The following is a 23,514-nucleotide window of genomic DNA, read 5'->3' as shown; positions in this document are numbered from 1 at the left end:
TCTATTTATTCAAGTCAACATTTTCCTGGGGTGGACTTGACCTTTAAGTGTATTAAACAATAAATTTTGTTGCATGAAAATAATTATTTGTATCATGTTTTAGATCAAAAGTTTCACCTATATTACAAAATCTTTAAAAAAATCTAGACTCTAGACCATGATATGAAAGAATGATTTATCTCCTTTATAAAGATACCAAAAACATGAAATTTGGTCGATATTTAGAGCAGCAATGGCCGAATAGAAAGAGGTGTTGTCGTCCACACCAAGCTCATTAACTATGCAAAAAACCCTCTTGTCATGAATATCACTTGGATAAAAGAAGTTACTTTTTGTGGACCTACTGATTAATTTGGCTCAATAAAAGTCGGGTTTAAGTTAAACTCAGGTTTAAAGTTGTGGTTTAAGTATGGGAAGCCAAAAGTATCAAATTTTTTATTAAGTTGTATGTTTCTTATGTTTACTGTGCTCTTTCCTGATTCATCGATGGTGAAGCCAATAATCTTTTTATACTTCCTACACAATTATGAATGATTTGAGAGCCAAATGAGCTGAAGTATGATATCTCTACTGTTAGTGATTTATGTAACAATTGGCTCGCCATACTTAAACCACAACTTTAAACTTGAGTTTAAGTTAAACCCGACTTCAGAATACGGGCCAATGTGAGCTGAATTTTTGTCTCACCTGCAAAGGAGAATGAGACCATAGGCGTCGCTTTTCCGACAGCGGCGGCGACGGCGTCAACACCAAATCTTAACCGAAGGTTAAGTTTTTGAAATAACAGCATAACTTAGAAAGTATATGGACCTAGTTCATGAAACTTGGCCATAAGGTTACTGAACATCCTGCCTGAGTTTCAGGTCACATGACCAAGGTCAAAGGTCATATAGGGTCAATGAACTTAGACCATGTTTGGGGAATCAACATCAAAATCTTAACCTAAGGTTAAGTTTTTGAAATGTCATCATAATTTATAAATTATATGAACCTTATTTATGAAACTTGGACATAGAGTAAATCAAGTATTACTGAAGATCCTGCCTGAGTTTCAAGCCACATGACCAAGGTCAAAGGTAATTTAGGGTCAATGAACTATGTTAGGGGTATCTGTTGAATTACCCTCATAAATTTGAAAGTTTATGGATCTAGTTCATGAAACTTGGACATAAGAGCAACCATGTATTCCTGAATATCATGTATAAGTTTCAGGTCACATGATCAAGGTCAAGGGTCATTTAAGGTCAGTGAACTTTGGCCAAGTTTGGGTTTTTGTTGAATTACCATCATAACTTTGAAAGTTTATTGGTCTAGTTCCTAAAACCTGAATAAGAGTAATCAAGTATCACTGAAGATCCTGTGCGAATTTCAGGTCACATGACCAAGGTCAAAGGTCAATGAACTTTTGCCATGTTAGGGTATCTGTTGAATTACCATCATAACTTTGAAAGTTTATGGATCTGATTCATGAAACTTGGACATATCAGTGATCAAGTATCACTGAACATCCTTTGCACGTTTCAGGTCACATGACTAAGGTCAAATGTCATTTAAGGTCAATGATCTTTAGCCATGTTGGGGGTATTTGTTGAATTACCATCATTACTCTGTAAAGTGTATTGGTCTAGTTCATAAAACTTGGACATAAGAGTAATCAAGTATCACTGAACATCATGTGCGAGTTTCAGATCACATGACGAAGGTCAATGGACTTTGGCCATGTTAGCCTGGGTATTTGTTGAATAACCATCATAACTTTGAAATTGTATGGATCTAGTTCATAAAACTTGGACATAAGAGTAATCAAGTATCACTGAACATCTCATGCAAATTTCAGGTCACATAACCAAAGTCAAAGGTCATTTAAGGCCATTGAACTTTGGCCATTTTGGAGGTAATTATTTGATTGCTGTCATAACTTTCAAAGTTTATAGATATAGTTTATAAAATGTGGATATAGGGATAATTAAGTATCACTGACAAGTCTTAGGTTGCATGTTCAAGGTCAAATGTCATTTATTGTCAATGAACCTAGTATTGTATCATTATATGAATGGTGTTTTTATGAGTAATTATTTCATAGTAGTTTTCAAAGTCAGCACTGCCGCTATATTGAATTGCGTGATGCAGGTGAGACTGCCCGAGGCGCTCCACTTGTTTTGATTTACTGACCCGAAAGATGGATAATTTCAATCACTGTCCAACAAGAAGGAAAGTTGTAGAGCGGATATGGATCCCACTAAATAATGATGTGAGCGCGAAGCGCGAGCTAGAAAAAAATGGCAAATTAAGAGCTTAAACAGGGACATACTAATCACTGTCGGTACAGAAGATCTGAAATTTTTGATATATTTAAACTTCAAACTTAACATTTTAACAAGGTTTTATATAAAAAAACAAAATCAGATTCTGCATATGTATTGCACAAGCTGTGTATCGCAATAAACAGCACAAGCTGAAATTTTGTATGTACTGACCCGAAAGGAGCTGTAGAAGCACTGTCCAACATGAAGGAAAAATGTGGATAGCACATGGATCTCACTAAATATATGATGTGTTCGCGCGAGCTGGAAAATTGTTTGTATTTAGACCTTAAACCAGGACATTCTAGTCACTGATACAGAGAGCTCCCTACATTCACATTGCGTTAAAAAATCACAATTTAATGACACTGCAATTTGACATTCATTTGATAAAGATAATGGAACTCAAAGACCGAGCAAGAACAAGGTGCAAGAGCAGTTGGAAAAGCCTTGTGTGACCTGACACTCAGGGCTGTTGGACTGACGTCTGTCAGGAAAATGACAAACTTTCTAACTGAAAGATTAATATCGTAACTTTCTTCACAGCTAAATACAAGTTCATCAATAAAATACTTTCAGAGAAATTTTAACTTTATTTTGAAAAAAAAAAAATCTACTTTTTGTGGTTCAGAAATACCAAGTCTCACACTGGAGACATGAAACTCCTTCATTAGGGAGTTTTGCTCATCCCCCTGAATCTCTTATAAACCTGTATCTGAACCTATCCCCATATATGCCTATGATCTCACGATGAGTCACAGAAAATCTCACTCATAGCTGGTGTTTAAACTTGAAATCTTTTGTGGTCTCTTACATACATGTAGGGGGTGCATTGATAAAATATTTAATCCAAAGTCATCAACTTATCAGCAATATAAATCATATGTCATAACAGCAAAATCCAAATGTATGCTTTTTAAATAATTTTCTTGGACTTGCCCTATTTAATATTAGCTTAACCCTTTCTTGATTTCTAATACTAGATGTTAATAGCCTACTCGAAATGTACTCTTTTTAAAGTTTTTTTTTAATTCATACAGTATACTTTGAGACCTATGGATGTCAGATGAATGTGAGTGACACTGAGATTGCATGGGCAATACTTGAGAAGAGTGGGTTCCAGAAAGTTGAAGATATATCTCATGTAAGTAAAGTCACTATTGTCACTAGTAGTACATGTACATTCAAGTCAGATCTTAATGCCATTTGTGGTAACGATTTCAAAATGAGTTTGTAGAGAATCAAATGAATGTCCTCCTATATGTACATGTATGTGTCAGTAAGAAAAAAATATATAGGTGCCAAAGAATTCTTGAAGAAATTGTGTAATTGCTGAGGAATTAGCATGAAACAAGCATGAAATGGTCTGGGGTTTTCCACGTTATAACAATACACTGTCCCACATGTGCTTATCTGTGTTAGTGGTCAGTTCAGTGGGATCGTTTTTCAACTTAGATTTCATGCTTTCACTTTTAAAGTTCAGTTAATGTATTTACTAGATCTATGATAATATAGGCTATTTTGCCAATTCACTGGGTTTTTCCAACCTTAAATGAAATCAGTGTTTACTGAAACTACATTTATCTTTCAAACACTTTTCTCACTCAAATGAACCCTTTAATCCATTATCTTTACTATGCATTTTACTATGTAACTAGATAGAAGGTCTAAATTAATGTATGTGTATGGAGAGTGTGTTCAGCATCCACATTGAAGAGGTTGTCCTACATAGACTGGGCTGCTTGTATAAAAGGTTGAATAGATTTCTAACTTTAATCATTGATGCTGGTTTTGGAACAGATGGAAAATATTTCTGCTAGTCATCATGATTCTTGTAGATATTACAAAATAAGAAGGGTGTTTATGCTGGGGCATGATTTCTTTTTTCCAAGCATTAATAATGCATGTCTTCCATGAGTTTCAGTTTTGATGAATGTACTGGCTTTCCAGCATTGACAAAATTTAAACATGAACACTAGATCTAAAATAATATGTGGTAATAATAAGCCTTGATTAGAATCTTGTCTCTCACAAAGTTCTTGCAACTATTCCCCCATCTATTTCACTTTTTCAGGCTGATGTTATTCTTGCTGTTACGTGTGCCATCCGTGAGAATGCAGAACAGAAGATTTGGAACAGGCTCAAGTATTTTCAGTCTCTCAAGAACAACAGGAGGAAAGGGGAAACCCCACTTAAGATTGGAATACTTGGTAAATTTTCAGAAAAAAAAAAATTCCTAAGTTTCACTGGTCCTATTAGTTGGAATAGTCTCCCCAGTAACATCCCTTCTTGTCCTTCAGAACAATAAAACAACAACTAGCTACAAACCTTTTTCATTTTTCTATACTATCCACTTGACTTTTGATATACACATTTATTGTAAGCACTTCGAGAGTACAATTATTCATTATCATTCTTGTCTCGCCCACCAGAGGTGAAGGCGAGACTACGGGATCTAAATGTCATCCGTCCGTCCGTCACAAACATTTTGTCACATAATTCCACAACCTCCACCTGCATGTAATGCTGCAGTTGGCGGTCACATGGTAAGGTCAAAGGTAATTTTCAGGTCAACGTTAAAGTTTATGTGCAAGACTCTAATGACATATAACTCCACAAATGTAAGTCACTATTCAACCAAACTTGGATGGTAGATGAAGTTAGGGTCCTACATTTTAGGCTGCAGTTGGAGGTCACCTTATAAGGTCAAAGGTCATTTTCAGGTCAACATTCAAGTTTATGTGCAAGACTCTCTTATGACATATAACTCCGCAACCGTAAGTCACTTTTCATCCAAACTTGGATGGTAGATGTAGTTTGGGGACCTGCATTTTAGGATGCAGTAGGATGCCACATGGTAATGTCAAAGGTCATTTTCAGGTCAATGTTAAAGTTGACATACAAGACTCTCTTATAACACATACATGTAACTCTGCAACCGTAATTCACTTTTCACTCAAGCTTGGGTTATAGATGTAATTAGGAGACCTGCATGTTATGTTTCAATCGGAGGTCACATGGTGAGGTTAAAGGTCATTTTCAGGTCAATGTTAAAGTTTATGTGCAAGACTCTCTTATGACACACAACTCTGCAACCGTAAGTCACTTTTCACCCAAACTTGGGTTGTAGATGTACTGAGGAGACCTGCATATCATGGCACAGTCAGAGGTCATTTTGAGTTCATTATTATGACATACATGTAACTCGACGACTGAAAGTCATTTTTGAACCAAACTGGGGTTGCAGCTGGACTTAGGAGTAGGAGACCTACATAGACCTACATGTTATTGTGTTCAGAGGTCACATGGTAAGGTCAAAGGTCATTTTGAGGTCAACATTAAACTTTACGTGCAAGACTCTTATGACAAATGTTATTCCATCCCAGTTATTTACAATGAGCTTTTGATACAATTCTATTGCGTGCCCTCGTAAATCATGATATTTCTGGTTACTTTCACAAGTGGGCGAGACACAACATCGCTTATGCCTTGTTTACATTGTAAAGCATTTTGAGCATGATACAACTGGGAACAAGATAAAGATTATTCCTCAACATCACTTGTTTTCAATAAGAATGGAGAAATCCATTCATATTTTGCACTTGACGAAATCACAATGAATAGTTCTACTCTCCAAATGCTTACACTATTTACATTGATACTCAGTCCTACTCATACATACTGTAGGCCAAACATTAGATCTCTATGGCCCAAATTCATAAAGGTGGTTTTTAAGACCATTGGTTTAAACCATGGTTTATGCAGATTTCCAGTATAAATTACGCTCATTTACTGCGTATATAAAAAAATGTCCAATGCTGATGCGCGCTTTTGTCACAGTGCACCAAATTGATGCCTGTTGTCATGGTTAAGTATGCTACTTTTTTCATGAGTCCACTATTCATGCGCCCCTCAGTCACATTGTGGCGTCACAACCATACTTCCAACCACCTTCAAACGTAGCAACACTGACAAAAGCCTGCATCATCATTGGACATTTTTTAATATATACGCGGTCAATGAGCATAAGTTATACAGGAGATAAACCATGGTTTCAACTGATGGTTTTAAGAAACACCTTTGTGAATTCAGGCCAAAGGGTTTAGTTAGACTAGTTCTACAAATTGGGTGTTTGTATCATAAAGCAAGTACTAGGGGTATTCAATGTTTTATCATTTGCCATTTGTGTGATATTTTTTATATTACGTTCAGTGCAAGTTGAACCATTCTATTCAACTCCACTTTGCGTGGTTGAGTAGACTGGCTTAATTTGCACGCTTTGGAACTATGGCACTAGTAAAGAATGAATATTTGGATAATATATAACCTAAAGACATACAATATCCATATGATGTCCTACTTATGAATGACCATCCTTACATGTATTTCTATTAAGGTTGTATGGCAGAAAGGTTGAAGAAGAAGCTTTTAGAACAGAGCAAGACAGTAGACATAGTGGCTGGACCTGATGCTTATAGAGACCTCCCAAGGCTTTTGACTGTTGCTGGGTCAGGCCAGGCTGCAATCAATGTCATGCTGTCTATGGATGAGACCTATGCTGATGTCATACCTGTTAGGTTGGATAGGAATTCAAAGTCGGCTTTCGTGTGAGTAATTTTTAATGATAAATTTGCATTGTGTGCTTCAAGTCTCATATCATGATCCTAAGTTGTGAGGACAAACTCATGACATTATATTATGATTACATTAGAAGGATTTTATTGTTATGTCATGAGTTATGTTGTCGCAATTTGTATTGCCAACACTGAACAAATTATTGTGAGCTACTTCATCGGGCCACACATTTTTATTACAAGACAAATTTATTTTTTAAGCATTATGTCCCTTTGACTTAAAATACAAAAGTGTTAGTGAGATAGATGGTACAAACAAGCATTGACTGGTAAATGATAAGTTGGGTTAATTAGGAAGGTGAAGCACAAAGTGAAGGTTGCAGTCATTAGAGTGAGTTCGTACTCATATTTTGTTTGTTCAACTGGTAGATTACTTATTTTGTATTATTCTTACCTCAGTCTATTCCTTGAAGTAAGGTTTACCTGTTTAATAAGGTACACCATGTCAGAAGTCTTTTAACAGGAATCCTACTAGGAAGGTACTATGTATAGCAGCTTTCATGCATTCCCTATTGCTTTGTCTATGATGAAGTCTGAGATTTGGTAATGAAAGGTGATTCCCAGGCCCAAAACATGACTTTGGACAAGGTACCCAAGTGTAGTAAATTCATCACTCATCTGTTGGGTTGAAGAACCTGTAATGGTTTGATGTTACTAAAAAGGTTTATATGATGATCTCTAATTTGTTTTATGATGAATGATAAAGGATGCCTTCCTGACCTTTGACCTTCCTGAAATTTGTCTTCTGCTCTGTATATTATATGATAAGTAAGGCTCTCAAATTTTCCTTGCTTGAGCTTGTTTGGGAAGCTAAGTTAAAATGATGGGAGTACAGGGGCCCGTTTCATAAAGGACTTGCAGCTGTTGCAACTTTGCCACAATGGCAACTACCATGGTAACAGGGCTCAGCAGTCAATCATGATAACGGTTGCCATAATGGCAAAGTTACAACAGTTGCAAGTCCTTCATGAAACGGGCCCAAGAAAGGTTGATTGTTATCATCTGTAAGGCTCCAAGATTCATTGATCTTTGTCATAGAAAACAACATGATGAAGTGTTTAATTGGGATCATACATCTCGGATTGAGACTTACCACAGACAATGTACATAGATTACATACATACATACATACACCCGTACACACATACGTACGTACATACATACATACATACATACATACATACATACATACACACATACATACATACATTCATACACACATACATGCACCCATACACCCACACATACATACACACATACATACATACACCCGTACACACACCCTTACATACATACATACATTATATTACTACAATGGAATGCTACAGGGCAATTCCATAAAATGATCAACCTTTTTGTACATCCGACCCACATTTTTCTAAAGTCTTACTTCACTTCATAAACTGACCAAGTCATGGTCCTTTGAGAACATTACAGACTGTCAAAAGAACCAGAAATCAGAGACAAAAAAATTCATGAAGGTCCCACATGTAGGGGGTCGGACGTAATATTTTATGGAATTGCCCTACGTTATTCATGCATAATAGAACCTACCTAAGTTCTCTTTTCTTGACGTATGATCTCATTTTAACACTTTGTTGAGCAGCCTGAATGCCAACTGGGATGAAAGTGTCAAGCAAAACAGAAAAAGCAGGTAAAATTTCTGAATTTAATGTCAGCTCCCTCTCTATATTAGGACTGAATCTTTTAATCAAAATTTTCAGCTGGTTATGGATTACTCAATTCTGACTTTGTAGTGCAGAGCCAACTGAATACTAAATTCTCTATCATTCAGATCAATAATGAGAGGTTGTGATAACATGTGTAGCTACTGCATAGTGCCATTCACACGTGGCCGGGAGAGAAGCCGTCCAATCAGCTCCATTATAGATGAGATACAAGCCCTTTCAGATCAGGTCAGTTATTAACATGATATAATCTGGATGGTGTAATATAATGAGATACAATTGATTGTAACTTTGTACACATGGATTGGCATAGCAAGACAGTTATGCTTGATTAAACAATTGAATTCAACCTTTATGTTCTCATATTATTATAATGTTGCCCTTTGCTCTTCAAGAGAGCTTTTTACATGAATACAGCATGCTTCAGGAAAATAGCTTAATTTACTTTTCATATTGACCATTTTTATTTCAATGGCTTTCATTCATCACACCATTTTAAGCTGACAGTGTGTTAGAACCCAATAAACAAAGGATGAGTTTACCTCTCATAATTTATTTTCTCCCCAGGGTGTGAAGGAAGTCACTGTGTTGGGTCAAAATGTGAACAGCTACCGTGATGTATCTGAAGAGAACTATTACAGCAATGCTGACCTAGAGGGTATTACAACCAGCGAACCAACCAGGTTGGCTCGTGGATTCAAATCCATCTACAAGCCTAAGAAAGGCGGAAGACGCTTTGCCGATCTTCTAGAGAAAGTTGCGATGGTTGACCCTGAGATGAGGATCAGGTTTACTTCTCCACATCCCAAAGATTTCCCGGACGAAGTGAGTTTCAGGATATGATCTTGTCATTTATAGCTTTCTAATATCTGATTACTAAATATGTAACGTAAATGCGCAAGTTACCGTAATACATGTATGAACATAACTGAGAGAGGGTGCTAGATTTTAATTCAAATTCTAATGATGGAAATTTGTCATGTTTGATGATACTCAGGTAAAGTGCATATTACTGACCCTTTATACAGACTTTGAGAATATAATCACCAATAATACAAAGCCAATGGTAGGGGCATTACCTTGGAGTACACATGTCTCAATGCTCTTTTTTACTAATATTGATTGATCAATCATTACTTACTGTATGGACATGTTTGAGCTATTAAAACATTCCAGGTTTTTCTTTTCCATAATTTTGCAAAGTATCGTGGGGACACAGCATTTTCTCCTGCGACAATCGATCCGGGCTTAATTTTATCTAAGATGTAGGGTTAGGGTTGTAATAGGGTTTTATGTTAGGTTTAGGGTAAGGTATAGTGTTAAGCCCAGGGTTGAAGTTGGTCATTCGATTAGTGTGTGGAATTCAGAGTGGAGCAATTGTCGCCGGAGAAAATGTTAGGGAACCAATGTTGTTAACCGTGTAACCGGGCATCGCATATTTGGTCTCAAAAGTTGCGCAAGACTTGTTTTTCATTGAACCATGTAGTTTAATCCTCCATCGTCAAAGATATAATGCAAAAAATAGTGAGCCATCCCCAGACCCCTGGACTATTTGTTTTCTGTTTTGCTTCAATAAACAGATTATTCAAAATCTTATTTTCTTTTAACAAAATTTTGAAATTATTCTTTATTTAGTTACAATGCAAAACTTTCATAAGCTAGTATTTCAGCAATACTTTTTTGCTCAAGGAGTACACTTAAATGAAGTGATCTCCACCTTATGTGAATTAGAGCTGTGTGTTTTTAACTGTGTGCACATAAGCTCAGCAATGCTGTTCTTGTGTATAGACATGATGAGATAAATTATAATTAGTTCCTTGAAGTCTGATAAAGGGTCCAGAAATGCTCAGAAAAACAAAATCAAATTGATTTCCATTTTGCAATATGGCACATGTTGAATGATTTCATTAATTTTAAATGCAATTCTGATTTTTTTTTTTGGGGGGGGGGGGTGCTGTGACTTGTTTTGATCTGTGCTAACTTTGTGAAGAATGCACATGGATTCGTCCATATTCTGACAAAAAAAAGTTGTCTTACAAGCTGCAAAGATTTAATGGCACAAATCCTATTTACACGGTACATAAAAATGTTAGTGAGCTTCCTTTGAACATATCCCAACATTCTTTTGGTCGAAATTGTTTGAGAGCGACTAAGTTTATCTAATTATTCTTGATGTGAATTCTTAAACAGGTTCTCCATGCAATCAGGGATTTCCCCAATATCTGTAACCAGCTTCATTTACCAGCACAGAGTGGTAGCACCAAAGTATTACATAGTATGAGAAGGGGGTGAGTATCTCAGTTTAACACCTAGTAATACACTTTCAAAAATAAATACTTGTGGTCAGTGATAAAAGAGAATGAATCCCCACATTAAACATCTAACACTACACATAGTGAAGGTAAACACCTAGTAAAATACTTTAATTTGTTCAAAGGTAAAATGGCATGAATACCTACATGTAGATTTAACACCCAACACTACACTTTAAAGTGACACTAACTCTGTAACCAACTGCTTCTACTGACATAGAGTTGTAGCACCAAAGTATTACAGATTTTAAGAAGGGGTGACACTTTAAATTTCACTGATGCATTACATTAAATAATGCAATGATTGAAGCACCTTACACTGAACTTAAAATTCCTACCAAATCTGTAAATGGAATCGTATTGTGATGTCACCTAACCAGGTAACAGAACAATTTTGGATACTACGTCTGCTATGGTACAAATGCTACGCGTTCGTCCTCCCATTGGCTTGTGTATAACAAGCATATAAGGCATTGTACCATATATGATAACATTAGTCTCATTGTCACTATCACTTTATTTCAGATATAGCAGAGAGTCCTACCTAAAGCTGGTTGATCATGTACGTTCTGTCATTCCGGGTGTGGCCCTTAGCAGTGATTTCATTGCTGGATTCTGTGGAGAAACAGAGGAAGACCACAAAGACACGATGTCATTACTTCATCTTGTAAAATACAACTATGCTTTTTTGTTTGCTTACAGTATGCGACAGGTAAGACAAATTTGAAAAAAAGGGTTTTTTTTGGGGGGGGAATAGTTATTACTTATTTTATTATATTAGATCAAATGAATAGTTTGGAGTTACTAAGTAAAATAAAATAAAAGTAGTATTGATGGTATAGTAGTAGAGTAGCAGCAGTAATTATAAGAGTAGTATTAGTAGTAGCAGCAGCAGCAGTAGTAGTAGAAGTAGTAGTAGTCGCAGTAGTAGTAGAAGTAGAAGTAGTAGTAGTCGTTGTAGTAGTAGTAGTGGTAGTGGTATTAGTAGTAGTCATAGTAGTAGTAGTAGTCGTAATTCTTGGTTACACCAGTGATTTTAGTGGAAGAAATATAGAAATTGAATTTAACTACCATGGTGTAGTGGTTTGGATTCATGCTTGTAATCGCAGGGTCGTGTATTCAACTCCCATCCTGGCTGAGCATCCTTTGGCAACTTATGCATCAATCTAGGGAGTTAGGTGACGTTTTGAAATCTTGAAGGAATCCCAATAAATTTGGTACCATTGGAGAGCTTGTGAAATAAAAAGAATGGTGCTTAAATCAACTCATGATGTCAAATATTGACAGAGATATTCTTGTTTAAAGGGGAGAATGTGCCAATTCTTTTTACAGCAAAAGTAGATTTACATAACTTACAAAAAGTACAATGAATAGGACTGTGTAAACCCTTTTTTTTTTAAGTGCAATGCGCTGCTATGTGAGGCAAGGAATACCCTTGAATTATACATCATTTTATTCATAAAACTTCAAAGTTCCTCATGGTATAGGTTTCTATAGGGTTTTTCCTCCTCCTTTAATGGCTTCATACTTGTTTTATACATGGGTGCACAGACAGATATAAATGCCACTAATGAATTTTATATTCTATCAAGTACCGCCAAATCGGTACTTGATAGAATATAAAATTCATTGTACCTTATCTAGTATTGTGTGGGAATTAGCTGGAATAGTTCTCAGGGAGTAGAGAATGTGCATTCAGGGGGGGATGACTGATTGAATCCAATGATGGGAATAATTTATTATATTGACTGGCTTTGAGGGTGATAGATACCATATATATTTTCCCGTAGTAGTCTCATATTGCCCTGAGTGATAACGAGGGCAACATGTATCTACTGAGGGAAATATAATGTGATATCTCTCGAAAATTATTAAGCCAGTCAATATTATTATTACCTGTAGGCCTACAGCTATATGATGTGTAATGGAAACTATTATCTGGAGCAATTTATGCCTTTTGGCCTGTTTGTACTTCTAATTCCAGTGATTATTAAACGTGATAAAGAAATCCTGGCTAAGTAATTATGATGTAGGATGTATACAGCGCAGGCGCGCATCATGCATGACGCGCACTCACACTTATCGCGTACACAAGATTTGTGCTTGGGTTTGATGAAAGGGAATACGGATATTATGGACCGATAATTTAAGCGCAATAGGAAAATGACATATTCGCGAAGGAGGGACTTATGAATATTATGTTCCCTAGTCATTCAGCTGAACCCTGGATGGCTCATTGTGACGTATTTTGTGTTCAGTTAATCAATCAGACAGACAAAATACATGTTTATATCTTGTCTCAAAAAGCCTCATTCAGGTAGTGCATTCATCTTAAAGGGAGAGTGAACCGAGTGACCAACACTGCATGTGTTCTCTCATTGACTGTGTCTAATAAATAGCTTGTGTTTGAGTAACTATGTGTACTTAAATATATTGATAATTAATTAATCTGTGATTTTATTTATGTAGAAGAGTAAAAACATTTTTGAGAGGAACAGCTTTTACTTGGTACATGAATATATAAAGTACTGAATATATAAAGCATGTTATCATTCACTTTTTGAGCCTAAATTACAAGACTACACTTCTTATAACCTGGCCAGATATGAGTAGTTGAGGACTTGAAGTGGTGCTATTAATTATCTGTGACTTCTTCAGAAAACCCATGCCTATCATAAGATGAAGGATGATGTTCCTGAAGAGGTAAAGCAGAGACGACTTAGAGAAATGATAACAGTTTGCCGTGACGGGATGTCTGATATCAATGCTATGCAAGTTGGAGCTAAACATCTAGTGCTTATAGAGGGGGTAAGTTTTATCTCAAACTTGGTAAGGTAGGGTCTGTTATGGCACATTTTATGAGCAAAAATGTGCTGTCCCTAGTTGGTAAGAGTTATTTTCACCAATATTTGTGGGTAGTGCACCTATGCCTGACAGGATGTATTGTAACTAAAATGAATAGTTAAAATGTGACATGCCTGCCTATTTTTTACAATATACACATTTTATTATAGAACATGAAATCCATGTTGGACTTTGATAGTAATTATGGAGTTAAGCTGATATGCGCTTGGAGTAAAGACAAACAAGGCACGTTTATATGGATATGCAGTGCAAGGCAAACATAATACATCTTTTAGAATTTTTCAGGTAATACATTGTTATGGTAATGATATATAACACTAATTCAGAGAATTTCTCATCCATATATATGTTTATATATGTATGTTTAAACTCAAGATGAAATAAAAACTCTGTAACGAAAGAAATTTCACGAATTTTTGTCCTCGGGGATTTGTTAAGTGATTTATTTGATAATGATCAAGATTTGAAAATGGGTCATGATAAAAACAGTAAAGCGCATACTCTCTCAGGTAGCACCTTGGCAATGGACGCACCAGGCAGAGGGGCTCTTGTTACGTAACAAGGAAAAATAAGAAGAAAGAAGAGAGACAGAGCGCAGGGAGGCAAGAAGGCTAAAAAAGTGGAGAAAGAAAAACATCAAGTGAGGGAGAATAGAAAAGCAAAGAGGGCAGAAAAGAATGAAAAAAGGTGAGGTCAGAGAGAGAGAGAGAGAGAGAGAGAAGATGAAGAATTAAGTAAAATAAAAAGAAGGAAGGACAAAGAATAAGGAGAGGAAGAGGCAAGAGTAAACCAGCCAGGTGAGAAGAGATGAGAGGAAATGAGAGAGAGGGGAGGGGAAAGAAAGAACGTGAGGAAGGAGAGCTGACGACATAGTAGAGAAGGCACAGAGGCGTCAAGAAACTAAGATTCATAGAGAAGGAGTGGAAGTCCTGGTCATCACTCAAAAGACGCTGGAGCCGGGAAAGCTGTGAGAAGGGGATAGATTGCTTGCAGCTGGGTTGGTGAGAAGACGAATAATTGAGGTAGCAGTGAGCATCAGTCGGCTGGTAGTGTACACTGGTTTTGATCTGCTGGCCATCTTTTCAGAGTTGAATGTCCAGGAGTTGCGATGGGAACGAAAATGGGGCCTTCATACGCCTGCCTCTTTGTCGGTTTCATCGAACAGGATATCTTGAAGAGCTACAAAGGTCCCAATCCTCTTCTTTTGAAGAGGCACATTGATGTTTACGTGGGAGTCGCATCTTGCCCATTGGAGAATTTTAACTAGCTGATGGCGCGCTTCAACAATTTTCATCCATCTCTCAAGTTCACCCATATGATCTCCGATGATTCACTCCAGTTCATGGACATTCAACTCTGAAAAGATGGCCAGCAGATCAAAACCAGTGTACACTACCAGCCGACTGTTGCTCACTGCTACCTCAATTATTCGTCTTCTCACCAACCCAGCTGCAAGCAATCTATCCCCTTCTCACAGCTTGCAGCAATATGGAGGTGTGAAGGTAGTGCTGAGGGGAACAGTCTGCTAGGGCTTGGGAGAACTGAACAAAGCTTCCAAAAGTCAACAGTGTGTTTTCCTGGATGGCATTAGCTAGGTCAGTATCATGTTTCCTGAAGATCACCTGAGGGCACAATCTTTTCCAGGTGGGGTAGCTGATGCTCAGGGGATCAGAGAGGATAGTGGGCAAGCTGATTAACTGCTTCCAGTATGATATGAACGGGACATCTGTGGCGAGTGTATTCAGGAAAATCCTTTGCTCGAATCTGTCAGTAGGTAGAGTATACATTTGCATGAGGATCAGCAAGGTGTTAAGGTCCACCTGCAGAGATAGAGGGATGATACCAGTCCGGAGAAAGGCCGTGTCATTTGCTTTACTTTCGGAAGACCAAGGAGCTTCTTGAAGAGGAGGGACTGTGCAGAGTCGAGATTATCCCAGGACCTCTTGGCGACTCTTTTGCCAGCTTACCACAAATGCCTAATGAAGAGAGTCTGGACTGTCCGATGTGGAATAAGCAGATGCAATACCTGCAACTTCATATTGCAGGTCACTACCATTAAGGGTCCTAAGTCTACCTAGGATATCAAGGATCAGTTCACATGCATGACCACTAACCTGATCTATGTGATAGTCTGCACCGCATTTGAAATGATCGTCAGACTAAACGGAGGATGGACAATCGTACCAATGAACATCTATGTTCAATCCGACTGCACACCGCAGGACATCCAGTTGCCCATCATAATAATCTTCCGGGGCACTCCATCAGCAACGTCAGGATCTGTGGTGTCATGGGATGTCCTGGAGCTACAGATGAGGAGAGGAAAATCTAAGAAGAACGCATGATCCACCGCTTAAGAATGTCTCCAACCAAACAGAATCAACGCAACCTCCCGCTCCTTCCCTACAAATCTTAGTTTCTTGACGTCTCTGTGCTCGTTCTCGGCTATGTTGTCATCTCTCCTTCACGTTTTTCTTTCCCCTCCCCTCTCTCGCATTTCCTCCTCTCTCTCTCCCTCTCTTATCTGGCTGGTTTATTCTTGCCTCTTCCTTTCCTTATTCTTTGCCCTTCCTTCTTATTTTCCTTCTTAATTCTTCATCTCTCTCTCTGACATTACCCTTTTTTGACTCTTTTCTGCCCTCTTTGCTTTTTTATTCTCCCTCACTTGATGTTTTTCTTTCTCCACTTTTTTAACCTTTTTGCCTCCCTGCGCTCTGTCTCTCTCTCTTCTTATTTTTCCTTGTTACGTAGCAAGAGCCCCTCTGCCTGGTGCGTCCATTTCCAAGGCGCTACCTGAGAGAGTATGCGCTTTACTGTTTTTATTAAGACCCATTTTCAAATCTTGATCATTATCAAATAAATCATTTAACAAAGGACAAAAATTCAAGAAATTTTTTTCGTTACAGAGTTTTATTTCATCTTGAGTTTATTCTATTTGACCGACTCCGAGCAGAACAATATCAACTTTGTCAATATGTATGTATGTATATCATACATTTACAACAGCTTTGGCAAATCTTGTATCTAAGTATGTTGTGAAAGAAATGGATGAAGAGAACAATGGTAGGCGTAGGTTAAATCAAGGTTCCCCAGAGCTATCTACCCTTTGGAAAAATTGGTGAAGCTGGCAAAGACATTTTTTCGGCTACACCAATTTTTCCAAAAGGTAGATAGCTCTGTGGAACCTTGATTTAACCTATGCCTACCATTGTTCTCTTCATTTCTTTCACAATATATATATATATATATGTATATATAAGTGTGATCAGTCTGGATGGTGGACGTGTATGGTTCTTCATAATAATGAATGATTTATTATGAATTATTTATAAAGAATAGTGTTTCATGTTGATAAGAAAAAATATTTGCATATTTTTGTTTCCTGTAAGATTGATAAAGGGTTCTTACAAATATTCTTACAAGGATTCCATCGTCTGAATGCCATTTCTGGCTTAAACCAGAATATACAGTTTGTGTAAAATGATTATTATCTTATTTTGCGTTTTATATATTGGAGGAAAGTTTACCAATAAAAACTTATTATACATCAGCTCTATATTACAAAATGATTCATTTTGTTGTCAACAGTTTCCAAAAAAATGTAGAAAAAACATATCCAACCTTTATGAGCAACAGTGTACATTCATTATTTCTTTGGTGAAAACACATTTTGCATTGACTTTGTACATGGAATCACATTTTTGAGCAATTTTGGATCTGACATGCACTTACAAATTGTTGTGTAATTTTGGAACTGCATACCCGGGTGCCGCAAATTTGGTCTCAAAAGATGCGCTAGACTTGAAAGTAAAAAGTCACTGATCGGCATGGTAAAAAAATTGTGCGCGGCGGTGTGGTGACGAAATTCATGGAGGGAAGGGGTCGATTTGACCCTCCCAGTTAAGGAAAGGTTAAGGTAATCAAGAATCACATATAGTTTCGCTTGAGTTTAGGTCACATGATTAAGTTTTTAGGGGTGTTTTCTAAAATGTCATTATAACTTTGAAAGTTTATGGATCTGTTTCATGAAACTTGGACATAAGGGTAGTCAAGTATCATCGATCGCAATTAGTCACAATACTTTTCCTGATAAATCCGCTGCATTATTTTTTTTACCCTGTTGCTGACTTTTTACTTTCAAGTCTCACACAACTTAATAATTGCTACACACCGCGCAAAAACAGCAGATGATGCTTCCATGAAAAGGCTCCAGTTACGTGAAGCGGGTGTAAATGTAAAGATTGCAGGCCTCATACCATGTGACAGGTATAATCTTCAGGCGGCTTCATATTTCAAAGCTGGCTGGGTTCAAATCCAACGCTTATCGGGGCCTTATGGAATAGACATCAAATCTTAAGGAGGTTGATGGCAATTCATTCTGAAGATGCTATATGTATAATATAACCATGTGATCTCATGTTTTTTATACACAGACTAGCAAGAGATCCGAGAGAGACTTAGTGGGTCGTAATGATGCAAACACTAAGGTAGTCTTCCCTAATATACCTATCCCATCATACAATGGATATCACCATGGTAACAACCAGTCTATGAAATCAGGGGACTACATCGCAGTTGAGGTAAAAAAAATACATGGAAATAATTTTAAAGATATTTATTGTGCTTGAACTGATTTATATTTTTTTATTTTCATGCAATTGTTCAGAGTAACTAACCAGACTTGGGTCAGATCAGGAGTGGTGGAACATATTTTCGTTTGGGGGGCAAAGCCAAAAAATCACTTCTATGCCAAAACGAGTATTTTAGTGCGAACGGATATTTTCATCATGAGATTATCATCTGCGTGAAGTGGTTCTGTGTTTTGTAGTAATTAAGTTGAGCAAAACTTTTTGAAGTGATTTCTGATTGATAACATATATATTCAGGCTTTATTTTTCCGCGAAAAAGCGTAGTGAGCGAGCTGAAAACTGGACATTCTGAGCATTATTGTAACCAAGAACAACATGAGTACCTTACTAAACAATGATTGATGCGAGTGCAAAATGCGAGCCAAAAATTTGTGATATTTTAACCAGAAAACTGGACATTCTAAGCATTTTTGTAACCCCTGGGTGGTATTCTGGGGCCCGTTTCTCAACACCGTCATAAGTCTAACTTCTTGACTAAATCGGAGATAGTGAGCTACTTGTCCGCTAACCGTTTCACGAAGCCCTCTTTACCAAGATCGGGTACAACAACCTCACTAAATATTTATGACACCTCCGAACCTGTCTTAACTTCTATATTAATGACGTAGTGGCATCACGTGGGTAGACTATGACATGCGAAAGTGCCTAGAAATTATAAAATCATAATCTTATGTAATCAATCATAGAGGTTGAAATTACATCACAAAACAAGTGGGTGAATGCATTCAATGATAAATGTAATACAAAAACTATAAAACTGTTGGTAAAAGCCACAAAACCATTTATTTTGAAATAGTAAAATGATTTAATCGATAAAGATTCTACCACGTCAGGCCATCCATAACTGAACTCGTATTTGTTGTTTTCAGACCCATATTAACAGTTGGATGAATTCTATCTCTAATTTATGCATATAATTTGTCCAATATCGTATCTTTCAGTATCAATGATTAAAAATGTTTCGTTAAACTATATTTTGATGACGTTTGGAATCGTAAAAGTCTGTATAATTATCATCACTTTACAAAGAAAACCGTTATGGTTTACTTTCGTAAACTATTAAAATTGGGTCTCCCGGGGGTACCCATCTCAACGTCCACAAGTGATTTTTTAGTCATGAAATGAATTATTCATAATTTTAAAAAAAAATAGTTTTTTTTTATAATTTTTTTTTAAAACTAAATCGTAATTTATTGAGAAAAATAATCTCTTTATGTCTCTATTACATATAACTTACACGAATATGGTTATTAGATCAATGTAATTTCAGGTAACTTGTTTTATTTTTCAATCGTTTGTTAAAACCAGGGTGAGATATAGACATGTTTAAATGTTGTTTTTTTTCATCTGCAAGAGCAGAGCGCATTTTAGCTTGCATGCAGCTTGAGCGCCGCGATGAGCGAGTGCGCCATGCATTTTATTATGAAATACACTTTTTTGGGGGAAAATACACTATTTTTATCACAGAATACTCTTTTTCATTCCCAGAGGTTTGCAGGTCTGCCTATGGGATATTTGTCGGATTTCGGTCCGTCTTAGGGATACTCCATGGCTCTGATACTCTGCAATTGATGCAAAACAAAATATGCGTTTTTGATGCATCGCTAAAACGCTCTATATAGATGATAATTTAATTAAAGTATCGTATTGGCTGCAACAAGTGCTGCTGCTGCTAACTACTGCAGTGGTGAACTAGCCCAGACTCTGCACTTAGCTGGCTGTGCATATCTGTAGGGTTTTGTTCCTCCTTATACCGTTAAATATGTATGTGGAAGTGATATTGATGGGAAATATTTGTTGTATTTTATTGTTTGCATCTTACTTCCAATTTCTTAAATTATGGAAATGAAATTGAAGTGAAACATGAAATATGAGTTTTTGTTTGTTTCAATTTGCAAGTTGTGACCTCATTTACTTTTAAATGTGGAAATGAAATCGAAGTGAAATATGAAATGAGATACAGTTGTATTTTTTTGTTATTTAACAGATCACTGAAGCCAATTCACAAGTTTTGAAGGGGACACCGCTTTATCACACAACATTAGTAGATTTCTCATCAAGGGATCTAAGTAGTAATCAACAAAGGATCAACTAGGATCATTTCTAAAACATATCGTCGCTGTTCATCCGAACTGTTGTATCAGTCAATATTGGTTTAAAAAAATTATTTTCAGGTTTTTTTTGCTGAAAATGAAAGTACAATTCCTGTTCTGTTCATAACTAAATTTCTAGGCCAGCAATTTATTTTAGTTCCTGAGATATGTGGGGATTTCCACAGCAATGCCTTACAAATTGTTGATAAAATGTGCAAATCCAATTGGAAACGTGTACTGTAGCAAAGCAAACAGCAGATTCGCGCACTTAATGTGCAAATGAACAGTCAGCCAAACCGTTGCATCGGCACTACATTGACTTTGCACATCAACAAGTATTGGTATTGCATCTCATTAAAGCAATTGAGGTGTCGATATATATCAGACAAGAAATCTGCTTTGCAATACTATCAAACCCAGATATTACCCCCATCACCAATTGCAAAAAAAATTACAAAAACTGATTTGATTACCCTAATTGATGAACTTGGCAGGGTTCCAGGGAAAGGCTCGTATAATAGCCTCCTCCATTGTTTGCTTGACATTCACTGACAATTTCTTAAATGATGAAAAACAAAATCACAAATTTTGCTACACAATTTTTTATTGAGAAATTACGTACGAATCTATAATTATGAATTTGCAGAAGCGGTTTTGCTGTAATCAAGGTTTTTGTCACTGTATTTTCCAATTTTCTTAATCAAACAATGATATAAAAAAAAAGATGCATGCTTTTATTTGACTATGTGAATACATTTTTCAATTGGTTTACATTCATATTTAGCCATTATGAGATTGTGCTAACCATTTATGACAATGACAGGGTAAGATGGAACATTGCTAGTAATCCATGTCAACACAATATAATGGTATACCCCCTGTAAAGCTCTGGCTTATTTTGAAAATGCAAAAAACAGCCCCCCTCCCCTCAGATTTCGGCTGTTGATTGCGCGAACGTGGCTGAAATTGGCACGAATGACACCCATGATGGAAGCTCCACAATTCAATTCGTACCAAAATTATTAAAATTCATTTTTTATTAGTTATGGTAATTAATGCATACAATTATGATTTGGCTGTAAATCTTTGAATATAGCAACAAAATGATAGATTTTGGTCTGAACATTCTACTTAAGATTATTATCAAAACTATATTTAAAAAATGCAATTTAATTTTTTTGTGATGTATTTTATTGTTTTTTAAATTTGTTTTGTATTTCTTTGATTTTTTGGACTATGTTTATCAATGTTTTTCAGTGGAGATCGTCGGCAACACTATTTCAGTCATAAATAACATGAACTCTGTTTTTTTAAACAGTAGAATGAAAATATTATGAATGAATGAATGAATGAATCTTTATTTCGTTTCAATTCCGATATCAAACAACAATAATAACAACAGTAAATTATTGGGATACAAGTAAATAGCAAAGAACAAAAGTAAATAATTACAGGATAATTACAGGATAATATACATAGTACATGCACTACTTTTTATGGAACATTAGTAACACCCATGAGAAGAGATGGAAATGAAACGTGGTGACCTACTAAGAAGCTTAGCTTGTGGGCCATAGGCCACTAGAATGTTAAAACTTACATTAGCAATCATTTTAAAACATAGAACAAACAAACAAAAAATTTGAGTAAATAACCAAAGTACAGATATACATATTTACAAAAGATACACTAAAAAGTAACAAAAAGGTGAAATGCAGAATGCAAGCATTCTATTCGACCTAAAGTATAAGAATCTGAAATTCGAAAAGAAGAAAGGGAAAAAATAAAGAAAGTAGGCAGAGCTCTATCTTTGCATAGATAATTGTGGGAAGAATACAATTTATAAAGTTAGACGAGATATAACAAGCAGGCATTTGTTTACTGATCTAAGTATTTCTTCAGTAAATCGGTCTTTAACTTGTTTCTAAAAACACTAAGGCTAACTGATTGCTTCAACGAAGAAGGAAGGGAGTTCCATAATTTTGGCCCTGTATAAACAAATGTATTTAGCCGAAAACTAGTTTTGACCAATGGCAAGTGGAGAAAAGAAACTTGTCTTGTATAGTAAGAATGGATTTGGTCATTTCTAACACATAATGAATCAAGGGCAATAGTATCCCTAAATTAGACCACAAAAGAGCCAATCTGGAATAAAATTATTGGAAATGGTTTTTTGACTGATTTGAGTAGGTATGGGTGTCAACATTTACCAAAAAAAAGTTAGGAGGAATACGGGTTGGGGAAAGTGCTTTTTTTCAAGGTCAAAGGTCAATGACCTTTTTGTATATACTGTATAATGGTATCTCTGAGATGGAAAGGCACAGGTTGGTGATAATGGTGTCAAAATGCACAAATTCTTACCAGAATATCAAATAGAATAAAATTAATTACCTAGAATGCACATTTACCTATAAAATTCAAGGTCAAAGCCTTTCAAAAGGTCAATTACCTTTTTACATTATATACCATACCGTATAATGGTATCTCTGAGATGATAAGGTACGTGATGGTGATCATGGTGTCAAAATGTACAGATTCTTACAAGAAGATCAAATAAAATAAACTTAAGTACCTAGAATGCACATTCACCAATAAAATTCAAGGTCAAAGGTCAATGACCTATTTACATTATATACCATACTGTATAATGGTATCTCTGAGCTGAAAAAGCACAGGTTGGTGATCATGGTGTCAAAATGCACAAATTCTTACCAGAATATCAAATAGAATAAAATTAATTACCTAGAATGCACATTTACCTATAAAATTCAAGGTCAAATCCTTTCAAAAGGTCAATTACCTTTTTACATTATATACCATACCGTATAATGGTATCTCTGAGATGATAAGGTACGTGATGGTGATCATGGTGTCAAAATGTACAGATTCTTACAAGAAGATCAAATAAAATAAACTTAAGTACCTAGAATGCACATTCACCAATAAAATTCAAGGTCAAAGCTTTTCAAA

At 36.2% G+C, this 23,514-nt stretch overlaps 1 protein-coding gene across 1 annotated transcript; it reads left to right on the top strand.

The window, feature by feature from the left end:
* Window positions 1-3,347: 3,347 nt before the first annotated feature.
* On the top strand, window positions 3,348-21,882 carry LOC129258621 (mitochondrial tRNA methylthiotransferase CDK5RAP1-like). Its single transcript, XM_054896863.2, has 10 exons — window positions 3,348-3,447; window positions 4,378-4,513; window positions 6,700-6,910; window positions 8,733-8,853; window positions 9,193-9,450; window positions 10,816-10,913; window positions 11,463-11,649; window positions 13,596-13,745; window positions 18,236-18,382; window positions 20,439-21,882. Exons 1-10 carry the CDS (start codon window positions 3,370-3,372, stop codon window positions 20,544-20,546), a joined length of 1,494 nt encoding a protein of 497 aa, XP_054752838.2. The 5' UTR covers window positions 3,348-3,369; the 3' UTR covers window positions 20,547-21,882.
* Window positions 21,883-23,514: the final 1,632 nt, after the last annotated feature.

The sequence above is a fragment of the Lytechinus pictus genome, chromosome 4, assembly GCF_037042905.1.
Source record: "Lytechinus pictus isolate F3 Inbred chromosome 4, Lp3.0, whole genome shotgun sequence".
Taxonomy (NCBI): domain Eukaryota; kingdom Metazoa; phylum Echinodermata; class Echinoidea; order Temnopleuroida; family Toxopneustidae; genus Lytechinus; species Lytechinus pictus.
Note: the sequence above shows the minus strand (reverse complement) of the source record. Positions and strands in the feature narration are given on the sequence as shown.

Coding starts and splice junctions, on each gene's coding strand:
- LOC129258621 (XM_054896863.2), top strand. CDS start 3,370: ATGAATGTGAGTGACACTGAGATTGCATGGGCAATACTTGAGAAGAGT. Junction 8,854..9,192: donor TACAAGCCCTTTCAGATCAG/GTCAGTTATTAA, acceptor TTTTCTCCCCAG/GGTGTGAAGGAAGTCACTGT. Junction 18,383..20,438: donor GGGACTACATCGCAGTTGAG/GTAAAAAAAATA, acceptor GTTATTTAACAG/ATCACTGAAGCCAATTCACA.